At 34.0% G+C, this 17,028-nt stretch overlaps 1 protein-coding gene across 1 annotated transcript; it reads right to left on the minus strand.

The window, feature by feature from the left end:
• Positions 1-442: 442 nt before the first annotated feature.
• Positions 443-2,584, minus strand: LOC107807900 (PAN domain-containing protein At5g03700-like). Its single transcript, XM_016632354.2, has one exon. The coding sequence runs from the start codon at positions 2,371-2,373 to the stop codon at positions 871-873; it is 1,503 nt and encodes a 500-aa protein (XP_016487840.1). The 5' UTR covers positions 2,374-2,584; the 3' UTR covers positions 443-870.
• Positions 2,585-17,028: the final 14,444 nt, after the last annotated feature.

Raw genomic sequence — 17,028 nt, forward strand, 5'->3', positions numbered from 1 at the left:
TAAAAAAAAAATATGACGTAAGAATATGTTATTAAAGGTAACATTTAAGATTAAAGAATTCGAATATAAAAGAGAAGTTATTCTTTTTGAGACATACTAAAAAGAAAAAAAATCACAAAAATGAAATATGAGAGTATTAAAGTCTTACATATATATTACTCTGATGCTAATCTACATAATAGTTTTGAATAAAAGACAACAATGTGTCAAAGGTGACATATTTCGAGGCAAGGGCGGATTCAATAGCTCATCCTTTTATACTAAACATAGAATTTTCAGTATAAAATTTATTAAAATTGCTAAAAAATTGAGCGAAGAACTCATAACTCGAACAACATAATTGATTTTAACGATCGAAACCGAATTTTTTAACCTGTAAAATTAAATTTTGGATTCACCTATGATTCCAGGGAAGAAAGAACTATGAAATTATGGAACATAAGTTATGTGAGGATAAAATGTGTATTCATGAAATCACTCTGATTTTCTTACAAAAGTCACAAAGCTACAATGAAATTGGTGACCTTGGTCGTGTAGATAAGAGTCAAATGAAATACAATTTACAATGTCTGCCATTTTCTATTAACTACCAAAACCATGTAACAACTAGGAAAAAAGAAAGAGCACATCCGTTTTGCAATTACAAGGATATAATATCATATCTTTTGCAAATATAGCCAATCTTTTTGTCCTTTGACCATCAACTTTCCACCCTTGTGATAAGATAGTGTCCATTTTATAAGCACTTTCACACATGAGAAGTAGTAGGCCCCACTTGCCAAAACCCAAAATGGGCCCCACTTCCACCATATATAGTAAAAATATAGTATGATCATGAGGTCTCTATCTTAAAAGATGTCATCCCTTACCTCATCTTTCACTTAGTTCAATTGACCTAAAACTTGCATTTCTCATTTCTTTGTATGGTCCAACTACCATTCCATCTTCTTCTACATATCCAGTCACACCTCTTTTTCTTTTCCTATATCTATACAACCCTAACCCTATGACCCCACCAAATACCAATATGGCCCCACATAATAACCCTATCCCTACCCCTAACCCCACCTCCACCTTATCTTTCCCTACACCTTCCCTCACTTTGAAATATCCCATCTTGGATTCATCCCCTACTCCTACTAAACTTTGTATGGGGTAGTCTAGTATGTAGCAAAATCCAGATGTATTAGTATACACCACACCCCAACATGTACAATTTCCTTCACATGTACTTTGACATTCTTGAAAAGAAACCATTTTTTGGTAAGTCATTAACTCCTTATTAGGCAATTCAACACCATTTCTTGAAAAACCCTTGTACTTTTTATGATCATAAACCCCACAAAAGTCGCCGGAATCTTGATTTTCCGGCGAGACACACCGGCCGGAGTTGTAATCCGTACTATTGTCTAGACAAGAACAACCTTTGCCCGGTTGACAGAGTCCATATATACCACAAGGATTAGGCAATTCACATGTTTCCTTTATTGCTTGGTAGTCCAATATCCAACTTGACCCGGCCCAAAAATATCCTTTCAAATTCCCATCCGGTTCGACCCGGATCCGACGGACACCGGATACGGGTTGTTGAAAACTGTTAAAAGATTCTACATCAACTGGAACTGACTCATTTTGGTACATACCAAAAAAACCATCTGACTTTAATACAGCATAAATTGGTCCTTGACCTTCAATAACATCAGCTTTTGCTTCTAATGCCTTGTGCTTCCAATAGATCCGACCCGGACCCGAAACCGAACCCGCTTCGTCCTTGGACTTGGCATACAACCCGAAAAAATCAAAGCCCAAACTCATGGAATAAAGCCCATTGGACGAAACCAAAGTCATTTTATTTGTGAAATTTTGATTTTCCACAAGGGTATCTGAGGGAAAATCAAAACTTTGCCACAAAACAGAATTTAACCTCATTCCACTATCAACCTTTTGAACTTGCAAATTTGACGTATTTGAAAGCCAAACACGGTCTCCATTAGTATGAGTTGACCAAAATACCCCTGAACGAGAATCCGACAACACAAGACTGCCATTGAAGAACAACTCAGTCGGGTCATCCCATCTTGCAAAACGGGTCAAGTTAGCAACCCATATTGACTCAGAAGATGGAACATGAATAATAGAAAGAGTGAGTTGATCTTTTTCAACTCGGAGAAAACTCAATGAGTAATTACCAGTAGAATCAGTAAGAAGAGGTTGAAAAGTTGAAATATGAGAATCTGGGGTTGCTTTAAATCCTTTGAAAAGCTCTTTGGTAGATTCAGCTCCAATATTAAACCAGTAAAAATTTGTGAAAAAAATGGAAATCAAGAAAATATGAGTTACCTTCAAACGAGTTACTGAGTTAACTATTTCCATGAAATTTTTTGCATGAACAAAATTTCAGAAAATTTGTGTTTTTGTTTGGTATAAAGATGAGGGTATAAATAAGAGCAAAAGCTAGCATATGGTATATATTATGATTGGGTAAGTATAGACCAAAAGAAAAAGATTAATATTTTATTGTGAAAGATCATGAAGATCTCGAAGAAAAGAAAATGAATATATAATGTTTGTATATAAATATAGTGCATGGTTTGAAAGAATTATTTTTGTAGTATATTTATTGATTGGGGAGATATAATGTTTAAATATAAGTACATCATAGGAATTAAAATAAAATAAATGTAGAATATCCAGGGCGGAACTAGCCTTTTGATTGTGGACGGAACTTAATAATTTTGGTCCAAATATTATTTTTGTCTTAAGAAATTTATTGAACTGTATAGAAATTATTAACTTAAAACCCGATAATTTAGAAGGATTATAATTTTGAACATATAAATTTTAAATCTTAGCTCTGCTTCTATGTAAATTCAGAGGCAGAGCGAGAATTTTAAGTTTGTGGGTTCGAGATTATAATCGTATTAAGTTACTGGATTCTACATTAATAAGTTGTAGTACATATTTAATGAATTTTTTAAGACAAATACAAGGTTTGAACCAAAATTACTCGGTTCAGCCGAACCCGCATCGGATACTCTGGCTCCGCCCCGTGTAAAACTACTAGAAAACAACAACAATAACAACTAAGTGAAATTCCACTAATGGAGTCTAGGGAGGGTAAGGTATACGTATACTTTATCCCTGTCTCGAGGAATAGTAAAAACTATTTTCGGTAGACCCTCGGCTCAATTAAATAATGAATTTTTTGAAAATAGTGACTGACATCTACTTGCGGGTGAAGGGGGATTTGTGGTATTTCAATGTAAAAATAAGCCAACTTTTACTTCGGTGGATCATAAAGTGCATGGAATGTGAACTACTACTGGCTTGTCCATATTCATATTTATTAGTTTCATCAACTGCATTTTATAGGACAGTTTTTATTTGACATTGTATTTGCAAAAGAAAGACTTTCGGCTCATATGTAAAAGTGATTTTAAAATTTGTGATCTTAAACACACCAAAATAATTTATTTTCTATAAATATATATTATTAAGGGTAAATATGTTGTTCAAATTTAACAAAAAGTTCAAAATATGAAAAGGTGTATCATATTTTTCACTAAATCTACGTGAATTTCAAGAGATCATGGGTCTTTCGAGATAACTTTATTTTATATATACTATAAATTTAGGTTTACTTCATTTCATATTATCACTTTCGCTCATCACGATTAGTTTTAGATTTCGACTCATGACAGGATCAAACAATCTCAAGCGACCAATCCACCAGAACACGTATTTACAAAATAAAATTTAAAAGTAATTTTGTCATAAAGTTTTAATAGTCCATTTCTTCCGGAAAGTTCAACTTTCTATAATTAGTTGCAGTAAGTCATGATTTACTCCCTTCGTCACTTTTATTTGACATGTATACTAAAAATAGATTTTTATTTTTATTTGTCACTTTACGCATATCAAGAGAAGACAAAAATTATTTTCTATTATACCCACAATATTTATTACTCATTTCAAATTATTTTCTCAAATCCAATAAAATATGAATCAATTAATATGAGTATCATAGTAAATTACGCAATTCATTTATTATTTCTTAAGGGACGTGAAAAATTAAAATGTGCAACTAAAAGTGAACGGAGGAGTACATGTTAAGAAGGTCAAATAGAAAAAAGTAAAAGCAACAAAGTTTAAATTGAAGGAAGCATTTGTCTTCGTAGTTAGGAAGATATTTAGGTACAATAAAAACCATAGTTTTGTGGTCTTTATTATTATAGGGATAATGATAATATATAGCCGCTATCAAAATATTAGTCGAAAAAATATATATTTTTTGTATATATATATATACACACATTATGTTTGTTATATAAAAAGATTATACAAATTTTATATATTTCTCTGTTACTGAATATAAATAGTTTTTGGCGCGAGCTAAAAATAATAATACCCCTTTATTATACGTAGTTAGGAGGGAAGATATTTACCTATAATAATTAATGTGAACTATTTGTGGTTTTGGCTACGCCATAATAATTTTTGGGTGGGCATTAAATTCTACATATAATATAAACCATAAAATCTGAAGACAACTAATCTGCTAAACCAACAACATGACAATATGGAACTCAAAAGTCAAAATCTACAAAGTCAAACAATCACGTTACTCTTTATTCTCTCCATCATTTATGTATCATGTCCCTCATAAATTCGCCTATTTTTTGCTTTTTATTTATTTATTTTTAAATTTGGTAAAGAGTTGAACAATAAATATATGAATATATGTACACCCTTTTTTCCAGAATAACTGTTGCCTTTTCTTTTAGAGTGTCAAGTTGACTAATCTTTGAAGCTAAATTATATTATATATATTAACTCAATATTTTTAAAATTAAAGTTTAAGTATTTAAAAACTTTATGAGAACTACTATTAGTTATAATTCTTCTCAGGCCAATATAAAAAAATATATTTTAAAATATTGATCATATAATTTGAATCTCAAGAAACGAAAAGTTACAAATAATTTGAGACGGAGGGAGTAGGATATAAATATAGCAGTTATAACACTGAACTACTATTCAATTTTCTATGAACATCACAGTTTCTTTCAAATTCTAATAAATTAACTATGCCACAAAAAGTCAGCTACTATAATTTATTTTTCTTGCTGATTTCTACCTATATAAATTTCTTAACACATATTGTTAGGTTTGGTTCACCTGAAAAGAGACATTTACTCTAGAAAAAGAAAAGATTAAAATTGCACAAATTAAAGCTTCTAACCTAAACTCTTTGTGGCGACTGACTTCTTAAACAATTTTATTAACCGTGGAAATCTCCTTTACACAATGTCAAAGTTTCTTTTTCTGAAATTGTCTCTTTTTTGGGTCAAAGATTATAGAGAACTAAAAAGAGCCTTACGCCTTGTTTGGATGGTTGTTACTCATTGTATCGTATCGTATTGTTACTTTAAATACAATGTTTGTTTTGATTGTTACTTAAATTTTATTGTATCGTATCGTTAAATCCATCGTTATATAACGACGAAATGTGCCACTTTATGTAACGACCGATTTGGTGTGGTCGCGTCGTTACCTTGTGTTTTTCTCTCAATCTAACCCTTTGTTATTATTAAATTATTTTATTTTATCATTTACCTTACTTTTTTATATAGTAATTTTACCTTGTATCATAATTTTTCTTTATAATATTGCAAGTTTATTCTTCATATTGTTGGTGCGTGATATCATGAAACGATGGCAAACGACACAATCTATCCAAACATTGTATTTATCAAACGATATAGTACAATACAATACAGTACGATACGATACATTATGAAACGATGCGTAACAACCATCCAAACAAGCTGTTAGAAAAATGATAAAATTGTCTCTGTGTGACATATAAGTCACGAGTTCGAGCCGTGGAATCAGCCACTAGTGCTTGCATGCAACAGGCTATCTACATCGTACCCCTTGGGGACTGGTCCTTCCCCGGACCATACGTGAACGCGGGATGCTTCGTGCACTGAGCTGCGCTTTTAAAGATTATAGAACTAAAATTACTTTTTAAGAAATATCAATGTCCTAAAAGTTAAAATAATGAGCTTATTAGCTGTGTGTGAAAAATGAAAAAGTTCCAATCAAACTGAGGTGTCTTCTTAAGTTTTGATTATTTGACTTACCTACTACTGAATATCCTTCCATAAATAGTTTTCTTAGAATATATTTTTTATTTTAAGTCACTAAGCTCAAGTTGGCGAACTCATAAATGGTTTTTGACTTTTTTTTTTTCCTTTTAATTTGTATGACAAGCGAAGGTGCCACTTGCTCAAAAGCTTTAATTTGTTAACTTTGTGATATCTGATTCTGAAACCATGTTGTTGGTTCATTCAATTCCCTTTTTGTCTATGTAGTTTTTAATTTAGTAGGCGTTTGGACACAAATTTCAAGATTTTTTTTTTTCAAACTTGAAATTTTATTAAAATTTGATTTGAATATAAAGTTGTGTTTGATTATAATTTTTGCAACATATTTGGATGTACTTTTTTTAAAATCATGAAATATGATTTATACCCCACAATTTGTAAAAAATATCAAAACCACCCCGACTTGATTATCCTGCTTGAAACAAACAATCAACAGAAGTTGTAGTGATTCCTTCACGTAAAAGTATAAATTGTAGATCTCAACAGTGGAGATCAAAATATAGTCCAAGACCACTCAAATAGACGGTGGGTAGCTGTAGGTATTACCTAGGTGTAAAACTTAAAAAATACCACTATTGAAAAACTAGTTCTCAGCAATTTTTCAAATTCGAGAATGCATTTTCAAGTTAGATTTGAAAAAATATAAAAATTTTATAACCAAATATTGTTTTGAATTTATTTATTTTTTTAAAAAGGAAAAATTTCTTATGTCTATACGGACTCTTAAAATAAGGCACTCTGAGTTCTTTCATTCAATGCTAGATATACTAGCTTCCATCTTTACAGTTGATAGTTCATCATCCATCTTTTAAAAAGCATTTAAAACTAAGTTTACTACAATCAGTCTTTTTTTTTTCATCTTGCTATTCCGAATTTATTGACCCATCTAATTGACGAGACACGACGTGACGTCATCGAGAGGCTAGAGGTTTGGAGACATGCCCTTGAGTCAAAAGGCTTCAGGTTAAGCAGGACAAAGACGGAATACCTCGAGTGTAAATTTGGGGCCGAGCCGACGGAAGCGGGAGTGGAAGTGAGGCTTGATTCGCAAGTCATCCCTAAGAGGGGTAGTTTCAAGTACCTTGGGTCAGTTATTCAGGAAACCGGGGAGATCGACGAGGATGTCACACACCGTATAGGGGTGGGGTGGATGAAGTGGAGGCTAGCGACGGGAGTCCTATGTGACAAGAAAGTGCCACTGTTACTGAAAGGTAAATTTTATAGAGCAGTGTTTAGGCCTGCCATATTGTATGGGACCGAGTGTTGGCCGGTTAAGAACTCACACATCCAGAAGATGAAAGTTGCAGAGATAAGGATGTTGAGGTAGATGTGCGGGCATACAAGGAGGGATAAGATTAGGAATGAAGATATTCGAGAGAAGGTGGGTGTGGCCCCCATGGAGGACAAGATGCGGGAAACAAGACTCAGATGGTTCGGGCACATTCAGAGGAGGAACACTGATGCATCGGTGAGGACGTGTGAGCGACTGGCTGTGGTGGGTACGAGGAGAGGTAGAGGGAGACCTAAGAAGTATTTGGGAGAGGTGATCAGGCAAGACATGACGCGACTTAGGGTTACTGAGGACATGGCCCTTAACATGGAATTGTGGAGGTCGAACATTAAGGTTGTAGATTAGGGAAAAATTGTGAATATTTCTACAGCGCACTAGAGTGAGACTAGCCAGTTAGGAGTTAGTCTTAGGATGCTACTGATCAGCTACTGATGATGGGCTTTATCTGTTGGTTATTAGTATACTTTACATCTTTCTCGTATTTCCTATATTTCTTACATTGCTGTTATTTTGTTATTTTATGGTATTTTATGTTATGTTATGGATTTTATGTAATTTTATGTTATTTTATTATGAGTCTATTGATAGTACTAATATAACATCTCTTGTTGCTTTCTTGAGCCGAGGGACTCCTGGAAACAACCTCTCTGCCCCTCGGGGTAGAGGTAAGGTCTGCGTACATATTACCCTCCTCAGACCCCACTTATGGGATTATACTTGATTGTTGTTGTTGTTGCTGCTGCTACATAGGATCCATCAGACGAGGAGACGCTTGTTAAAGTAGTTTCTTTATTTTTACTAATCGAACTCGAAATCTCTAAATAAGAGTAGAGGGATTCCATTTATCCCAACATACTCCTTAGTGGTAAATAAATTCATTTGTTCCTGAATTTTCTGACTTAGATTATAAGATTGTTTCACCTTTTTATACTCAATAATATTGTAAATGAAAGGATCTTTCTCTTTGAACAAGATTTCAAATCTTGCGATAAAACACAATTATTCTGTTATTATCACCTATCAAAATTAACCTAAATAGCCGTCCACTAAATAGCTTAAACTAAAAATAGATGGTGAACATTTGATATATATGTATAATCTATGTTTAAGATGTATATAAGTATGTATAATTAGTATATAATCTATATTACTGATCATTAATAGTAAATAATTAATCTGGTCGGCTATTTGGGTAAAGATCACCTTTAATTGCTCCTTGAGACTTGATCCAATAAAGTTGAAATACCTTTGATTTGTGAATTTCAAGAATAGCTAGATTTACAAGTGGTAATTGAAACATAACCACAGTTTCAAAAGTAATTGAAATTTAGCCACTTTTTATGTAAAGATAAATATGAACGAAAACACTCTTCAAAATTCGAAAAATATTTCAGCATAATATATTGGAGTTCCAATATAATATACTGGACTTCCAACATAATATACTGGTCCTGTATAATATGCTGGAGGTTCATACACGTACAAGTGCTCCAATCTCCAGTATATTATGCTGGAACTTTCAGTGTGTTGGAGTTCCATCATAATATGCTGAAAGTTCATACACAGGTGCACCAATCTCCAGTATATTATACTGGAACTTTCCGTGTTGCAGCAAAATAATTACTATCTTTCAATGACTTTGCAAACGCTGGCAATTTTTCAATTATCAGTTCGAAAACTAGCTAGCCCATGCTATTTTCACCATTTTATCTAAAACAAATGGTGCTTGATGAAAGGGAAAGGAGTAAAAAGTATGAGAAATCAATGGAAAAAATGTACCTTGATTTTCTCCATGTATTTAGGGTTAGTAAAAGTTTATGATTTATATCCTTTCATGTTTGACCAAAAGTTTAGACAATTTATTATTTCTAACCGTGAATACATAAAGGAGCATCCCCCCCCCCCCCGGATAAAATTTGAATTAGCTGCACTCCTCTAGCTTGTATTTCAAAACACGAAAAAGGGATTGAGAACTTAGATTTAAGAGTGCCTCCGAACTAAAATAGCAATAATAACTACAACAATTATATAACAATTTGTTGGCTATGCAAATAACGTTTCATATTAGTAGTTGAAAAGAATATGAATTATATATAGGTGTATGAATATTTTTAACAATGTGAGATCTTTTCGTAAAAACTGTATGAGTTTGGCCAACACGGATAATAACACATCAAGTCAAGTGTCTTTGGAGTGGTTTCGCCCAAAGACTGTTATCTAAACTTATGGCTCGGCGGAATGAGTATGAAGATGGTGGAGTGGCAATGTACTACCTTTACTATGCTAAAGGTAGCTTATAACACAGGCATTAATGCTTAGTCGATGTGGGTGACACACAACAAATCTCAGGAATTAACCCATATCTTAGTAACGAGAGCTACGTGGAACTTAGTTCGAGGGGCTTGTTAATCAACTATGTGAAACTTAGTTTGATGAGAGTTCGTTGGGCGTGCAAGATATTTTGGTGAAAACCATCATAACTAAATATTATTCCAAACAAGCTGGGATCGACTATGTGACTCCTTATTGGTTATATTTTCCATTTAAATTCATCTCACGTGCATTAGACTAAAACATAGGGCTAAAATCATAGAGATTCTAGAATAATGAACCGGCAATTACAATAAACTAGGACACATAAGCAATGAAGAATTTGTTCTGAAACCTTATAAGTGTTAGATCCAAGTTTCAATAATGAAAAATATCGCATCTTTATTTGTAGGTCCATTTCATAAGCAAAGGAGAAAGAGAGCAAGACTATTACAATATAAGAAGGAAGACAAGAAAGGAAGGAGTAAAAAAAAAAGAAGAAAAAGTTCTGCTAAGATCTGACAACTCAGGTGAAGGAAAGATAAGAAAGGAAGTTCCAAGACTAGAGGAGTTCGAGATTGCTGAGATTCTGCCCATCAAAATCACTAAATATACGCGTCAAAGGAAAGCTGTCAATCTCCGAAATCAAAGGATTAATCAAGGGTCATCTGCTTAGGAGGATTCACCCGCAGATAGAAAGTACGCCAATCAAGACCCAAAACCAGGATGCTCCACACTTATTGTTAGAATGAATCAATCCTAATTCACTCTAAGGATCAATTCCCTTGGGATTCCAAATCTCTTAAGATCTATCGCAATCAAATCAAAGCATATTTCAAAGTGTATATATTGCTAAACAACAAAGAGGAGCCAAATCCATTTGAATGGTGAAAATTAGATTTTTAACAAGCTTAAATATGTGGGTTTAGATTTCGAATTTGATTTTGTGAGAAATTTGGAGTGAGTGTTATTTAGAATTGTTAGAAATAGTATAAAGAGGTTGTATATAAAATTTGAAGTAATTTAATGGAGATTTGGACTGGTTTTGAAAAAGAATTGCAACTGAAAATCGTGGAAGAAGTTCGTCTACAGACGTTTGTATAAAGGTGTATAAAAGTGTATAATAATGTATCCGATGTGTTTATACACTCGTATATACTATTATACAAGATTATACACAATTATACTAAAAACTGACTTCGTCTTCTTCCTTGCGTCTTTTCTAAAATTTAACTCAAATCTTGCTCAAATCTACTCAAAATCACTTCAAATTTAAATTTTGAGCTCTTTCTGATATTTTCAATCAATTGGAACAACACCCAATCCAAACAACTAACAAACTCAAAAAATCTTATTTTCGAAAGCAAAGCTTTGAACAACCTTCAATGATGAACTTCTACTCTTCAGTTTTCTTACATTGCAACCAGGTGACACAGAGGGAGAAGCAATAATGACAGATGGCCCCTTGTGTCACGACCCAGATTTTTCACCCTCGGGAGTCGTGGTGGCGCCTACTAGAGAAAGTCAGGCAAGCCAACTATTCCGATTAATTACCCTTTTCATCTTTATCCTCTTAACAATTACAAGTTAACATATTATAAACATCGGAAATAACAATGCGGAAGAACGAAATTTAACAATTAAGCTAATACCAATACGAATCCATAAACATAAACCACCCAGAACTGATGTCACAATTTCACGACTATCTAAGAATACTACAAATAAGGTCTGAACAAAATAAATACATGTCTGTCTCTGAAATAGTAAAGAAAAGAAAGAAAAAAAGATAGAAGGGGACGCCAAGGCCTACGGACGCCTGCAGGACTACCTCGGGTCTCCTGATGGACTGAAGGCAGCAACCCCTAGCTAAGGTCCGTATGCTCCAGTACCGGAATCTGCATAAAAGAGTGCAGAGTGTAGCGTCAGTACAACCGACCCCATGTACTGAGTAAGTGTCGAGCCTAACCTCGGCGAAGTAGTGACGAGACTAGGACACAACAAATACATAACCTGCAGTTAAACAGTATCTAGCAGAATAACAGTAATAGAAGCAATTCAAAAGTAGCGGGGGAGAGATAACATGTTATGGGGGAAATATCAATGTAAAGAATCACAGTAATAATGGAATAAGACAATTAAGGTACTTGAACCGAAAATAGCAAGAAATCATAACAAACAGGCAATAAGTGCATATCATCACCCTTCGTGCTTTATCTCTTTTCCTCACCATGTAAATGTCAGAAATGTGCACGGCATCACCCTTCGTGCTTTATCTCTGTTCCTCACAATATGCATCAATATCAATGAAAATGTGTACGACATCACCCTTCGTGCTTTATCACTCTTTCCTCACCATATGCATAAACATGAATATGCACGGCATCACCCTTCGTGCTTTATCTCTCTTTTCTCACCCAAACAATAGCAGCAACAACATCCCGACAAGGGAATCAACAATAAGAATAAACATATCCCGGCAAGGGAATCAGCAGTAAGAAATAAATACGTCCCGGCAAGGGAATCAACTATAACCAAACTTGTACCAACAATTAACTTCACAAATAAAACCTCAACTTGAGCCAATGCTCAACAATAAACAAATACCACGAAGATAATCATAACTCTTGCTCAACACAGAGAATCAACAATTTAGGCGTTTGTAGTACTTATTAAGAACACAATAATTATAATTTAAGAATTATGGGCATGCTTGACACCGACGTATAGATACTCGTCACCATACCTATACGTCGTACACTACACTAGCACATAGAAAATAAAGCACAATACCTATTCCCTCAAGCTAAGGTTAGACCAAACACTTATCTCGAACTTCCACAGCCAACTCAAGCCTCAAACACCGCTTTTCCTTAGAATTTGCCTCCAATTTACTTGTATCTAACCCAAATTAATTTAACAACATCAATAAATGCTAAAGAATTCATACCCAATGCTTAATTATAGGTTTTTCTATCATTTTTTCCAAAAAGTCAAAAATCAACCCCGGGCCTGCTTGGTCAAAACACGAGGTTCGGACCTAAACCCGATCATCCATTCACCCACAAGCCCGAATATGCAATTAGTTTCAAAATTTTATCCCAAATCGAGGTCTAAATTCCAATTATTCAAAAAGTCCTAACTCTACCCAAATTCTTAATTTCTACCATGAAATTCTTGATTTTTGATTAAAAAGTGATGAAAATAGTTGGGTAATTGAAAAAGTAGAGTTTAGAATTGATTACCAACACTTTGGGGATGAATTTGTGTGAAGAAAATTGCCTCTAGGCCTTGGGAGTTCGAAAATATGAAGGAAATGGGTTCTTCCCATTTTTGCTACTGTTTTAAAAGACTGGGCAGGCCTTCATCGCGCGATGGGCCTGCCGCGTTCGCGAAGGGCTGCCGGTTGAGGACTTACGCGATTGCGAGTTCTCCTACGTGTTGCGAAGGGTTGGCCCCCCAAACCTTCACGTTTGCGGACCTGCGTACGCGTTCATGCAGAAGAACGACGACTTCCCAGCCCACCTCCAATTTACTATACGCGTTCGCGTGCCACAGGTCGCGTTCGCATAGAGCAACCCCCTAGTGCTCCGCGTTCGCGATCCAGGTTACGCGTTCGCGTTGAACAACTCCACCCCAGTCCCAATTTCCCTTTTGTGATAGCGAGAGTTACTATGCGATCGCGATGCACAAAAGGTCTGTGCACGAGAAGCAGCAAACATGCAATTTTCCTATGTGTAAAAACATCCAGTGGCCTATCCGAAACTCATCGAGCCCTCGAGGCTCCAAACCAAACATGCAAACTAACCTAAAAATATCATACAGACTTATCACTAACCTAAAAATATCATACAGACTTACTCGTGCGATCAAATCGCCAAAATAATGCCTCGAACTACGAGTTTAGCATCAAAATCAAAGAAAAAACTCATTAACTCTTAAGTTCAAATTTTAACAACCGAGGGTCCGATTCATGCCATATCAAGCCAAATTAACTCTAAAAACGAAAAAGGCTCATATAAACTTAAATGGAGGGAGTATATTACAAGAGATTTTTACCTATTTATACCATATATCAAACCTTATTACCCTCAATGTTTAAGGTTTGTGTTTATTACATTTAAGCATACCAAATTACCATTTCTATACCATAATTCAAATTAGGGATATAATTAAGGGTTTATTTATATTAGGCATATCTATACCATAATACAACTCACCTATTTGACCCTCTAAGCTTAAAAGATGACATTTCAATCAAATGAATTTAAAAAACATAAGCTTTAGGAATTTCACCCAAAATCATGACGGATAAAAAGATCCATATATAAAAGTAGTCAAGACATGCGTAATGACGTGTAGCTGTATGGTTGGGGGGGCAAAGTCACAAAGAAAGAGCACAAACAAAAAATAGCTTCTGGTATTAAGAAAGCATCTTAATTTGCTTGGCTCAATAATTGGTGATTGGAGGGGTCCCCCCCACACCACCTATTAAAGCAGTTTGGCATACGTAGCCTTCAGAATCTTTCCAAAATAAACGACATGTGTGGTGTGGTCATTCTTGCAAAACATATCGATTGCTGCTTCTTTAATTTGTTATCCACACTAACCTTATACTAATTGTATATCCATTTGATTAAGGGATTTTTACCTATCTATAACACAGTCGATTGAAATTCGAAGAAGAAGAAGAAGAAGACATATTTCCAGAATTTGTAGATATTTTGTAGTCAAATTAGAAAAATTGTAGATAAATTGTAGACTGTTTTTTGCAGAAGATTTTGTAGAAGCTTTAGTCGTTTTGGATTTGTGAAAACAGAAAATAATGCATCTACAATCAGAATACAAAAAATCTACAATTTATCTACAAGATATCTACAAAATAGATACATTGAATTTTAATATCCAAATTCTCATTTCAATTGTAGCATAATTGGCATTTTCGACATAATTGTAGAAGATTTGTAGAAGTTTTAGTCTTCCCAATCTACAATTCATCTACAATTTATCTACAATTTATCTACAATTTATCTACAATATATCTACAATTCTACAATTTAACTACAATTTATCTACAATTTCTGGAAATACGTCTTCTTCTTCTTCTTCTTCTTCTTCTTCTTCTTCTTCTTCTTCTTCTTCTTCTTCTTCTTCTTCTTCTTCTTCTTCTTCTTCTTCTTCTTCTTCGAGTTTCAATCTAAAATTCAGTCAAAACCAAGTCTAATCTTCACCAAAACCCCTCAAAATTGAGATATAAACTCCTAAACATATTCCGAATTATTTACAACAACACCCAATCCAAACAAATAATGATTTTTGAAAACCCAAATTTGAATTCAAAGCTTTCAAGCTTTTTAATGGCTATCAATGGTGGAAAATATATGGAAGAACATATGAAGATGAAGATGAAGATGAAGAACAGAAATCTCCTTTTCGTTTGATTACTGGAGCTTCAGTAGCTTGCATTTTTTGAGAATTGTAGTTGAGTGAGAGAAGAGAGATCTCTTTCCGTTGAGGAAGGAGAGAATTACGCAGCAATTATAATTTGATGTTGACAGAATCACACGCAGATCTAGCGCCTTCATTTTAGCTAGATTTTTATGGCAAAATCTACATATTTTTGGATTGGTATATAATTTGTAGTAAAAGTGTGGACTACACAGGTAAATAACAAATTATGAACATTTTTGGTAATAAAGTTTGATATATGGTATAAATACGTAAAAATCCCATATTACAATCGACTGTAGATAAGTTCGAGTGAGTTTGAGTTTTATCGTTTTACTTTCTGCTCTAAATTAATTCCTACACGGTATTTCTACTTTGTCAAGGTAAACAACATTCTCTTTGTGCGAACCCTTTTTTCTCTCTCTCTCTCTCTCTCTCTCTCTCTCTCTCTCTCTCTCTCTCTCTCTCTATATATATATATATATATATATATATATATATATATATATATATATATATATATATATATATATATATATATATATGTATGTATGTATGTATGTATGTATGTATGTATGTATGTATGTATGAAAATGATGATATATCCTTGACAGGTAATAGCTGCAGTCTAAATTAGCAGTTTCTTATTGGTAAAATGTATAGAAGCTATAAATGAAAATTAAACATAGCAATTTTATCAGCGATATCTTGGTAACAACATCCACCTTTAATTACAGATAGAAAATAAACTGGTTGAGGAATGCTATATATGTTGCATCTTTATATGTGCATGTTTAAGTGTATGACCATCTGATTTAAAAATTCAAGTTGTAAAAAGAACACACATTTATTTATTTATTTATTTATATTTTCAACACTAATGCCAGTACAGATGTTTACATAGTCAGAGAAAAATTAGCTGCACTATTACAAGGTTTCCCATAATAGAATAACAACTTACATTTAATTATTAAAATTATTAGTACAACATCTTATACATAGAAACAAAGGGCAAAAGCTGACCCTAATTAATTAATCAAGCTAGATCTATTTTCCCTTCATTAATATTGCAGCCAAGTCATTGAGAGGAATGATAATACGACATATGCTGCTCATAAAAGTTTATCAATTAAAAAGCAATGGTTCTTCCAAAAATCTAAAGCGAATTAACGAGTCACCAAGTTATTTATCGTGGAAATCCACTTAGACTTGAATCTGAGGGAATTAATCAGCCTAAATGTGACGATCTGGCCAGTCGTCTCATGAGTTACCGCTCTGTTTTCCTCATTTCTGCTTTTTATTGCTTTATCTATCGGTTCTATATGCGATCAGGTTGGTTGGCTCGGGTTCGGAAAGGATTTGGTAAGGTTTGAGACACTTAGTCTCTTTTGAAGAAGCTTAAGTTGGAAAAGTCAATCGGATATTGATTTATGTGTTAGAGGGCTCGAATGTGAGTTTCGATGGTTCGATTAGCTTCGAGAGGTAATTTGGGACTTAGGAGCGTGATCGGAATGAGTTTTGGAGGTCCGGAGTAGATTTAGGTTTGAATTGGAGAAATTGGATTTTGGCGATTTCCGGTTGATAGATGAGATTTTGATATAGGGGTCAGAATGGAATTCCGAGAGTTGCAGTAGTTCCGTTGTGTCATGTGGGATGTGTGTGCAAAATTTCAGGTCATTCGGATGTGGTTTGGTTGGATTTTTTTATCAAAAGTGTAATTTAGAAGATTTTGGAATTCTTAAGCTTGAATCCGATGCGAATTTGTTGTTTTGAGCGTTCCGAAGGTTGAAACAAGTTTGAATGAGGTTA

Source organism: Nicotiana tabacum, chromosome 10 (genome assembly GCF_000715075.1).
Source record: "Nicotiana tabacum cultivar K326 chromosome 10, ASM71507v2, whole genome shotgun sequence".
Classification (NCBI taxonomy): Eukaryota; Viridiplantae; Streptophyta; class Magnoliopsida; order Solanales; family Solanaceae; genus Nicotiana; species Nicotiana tabacum.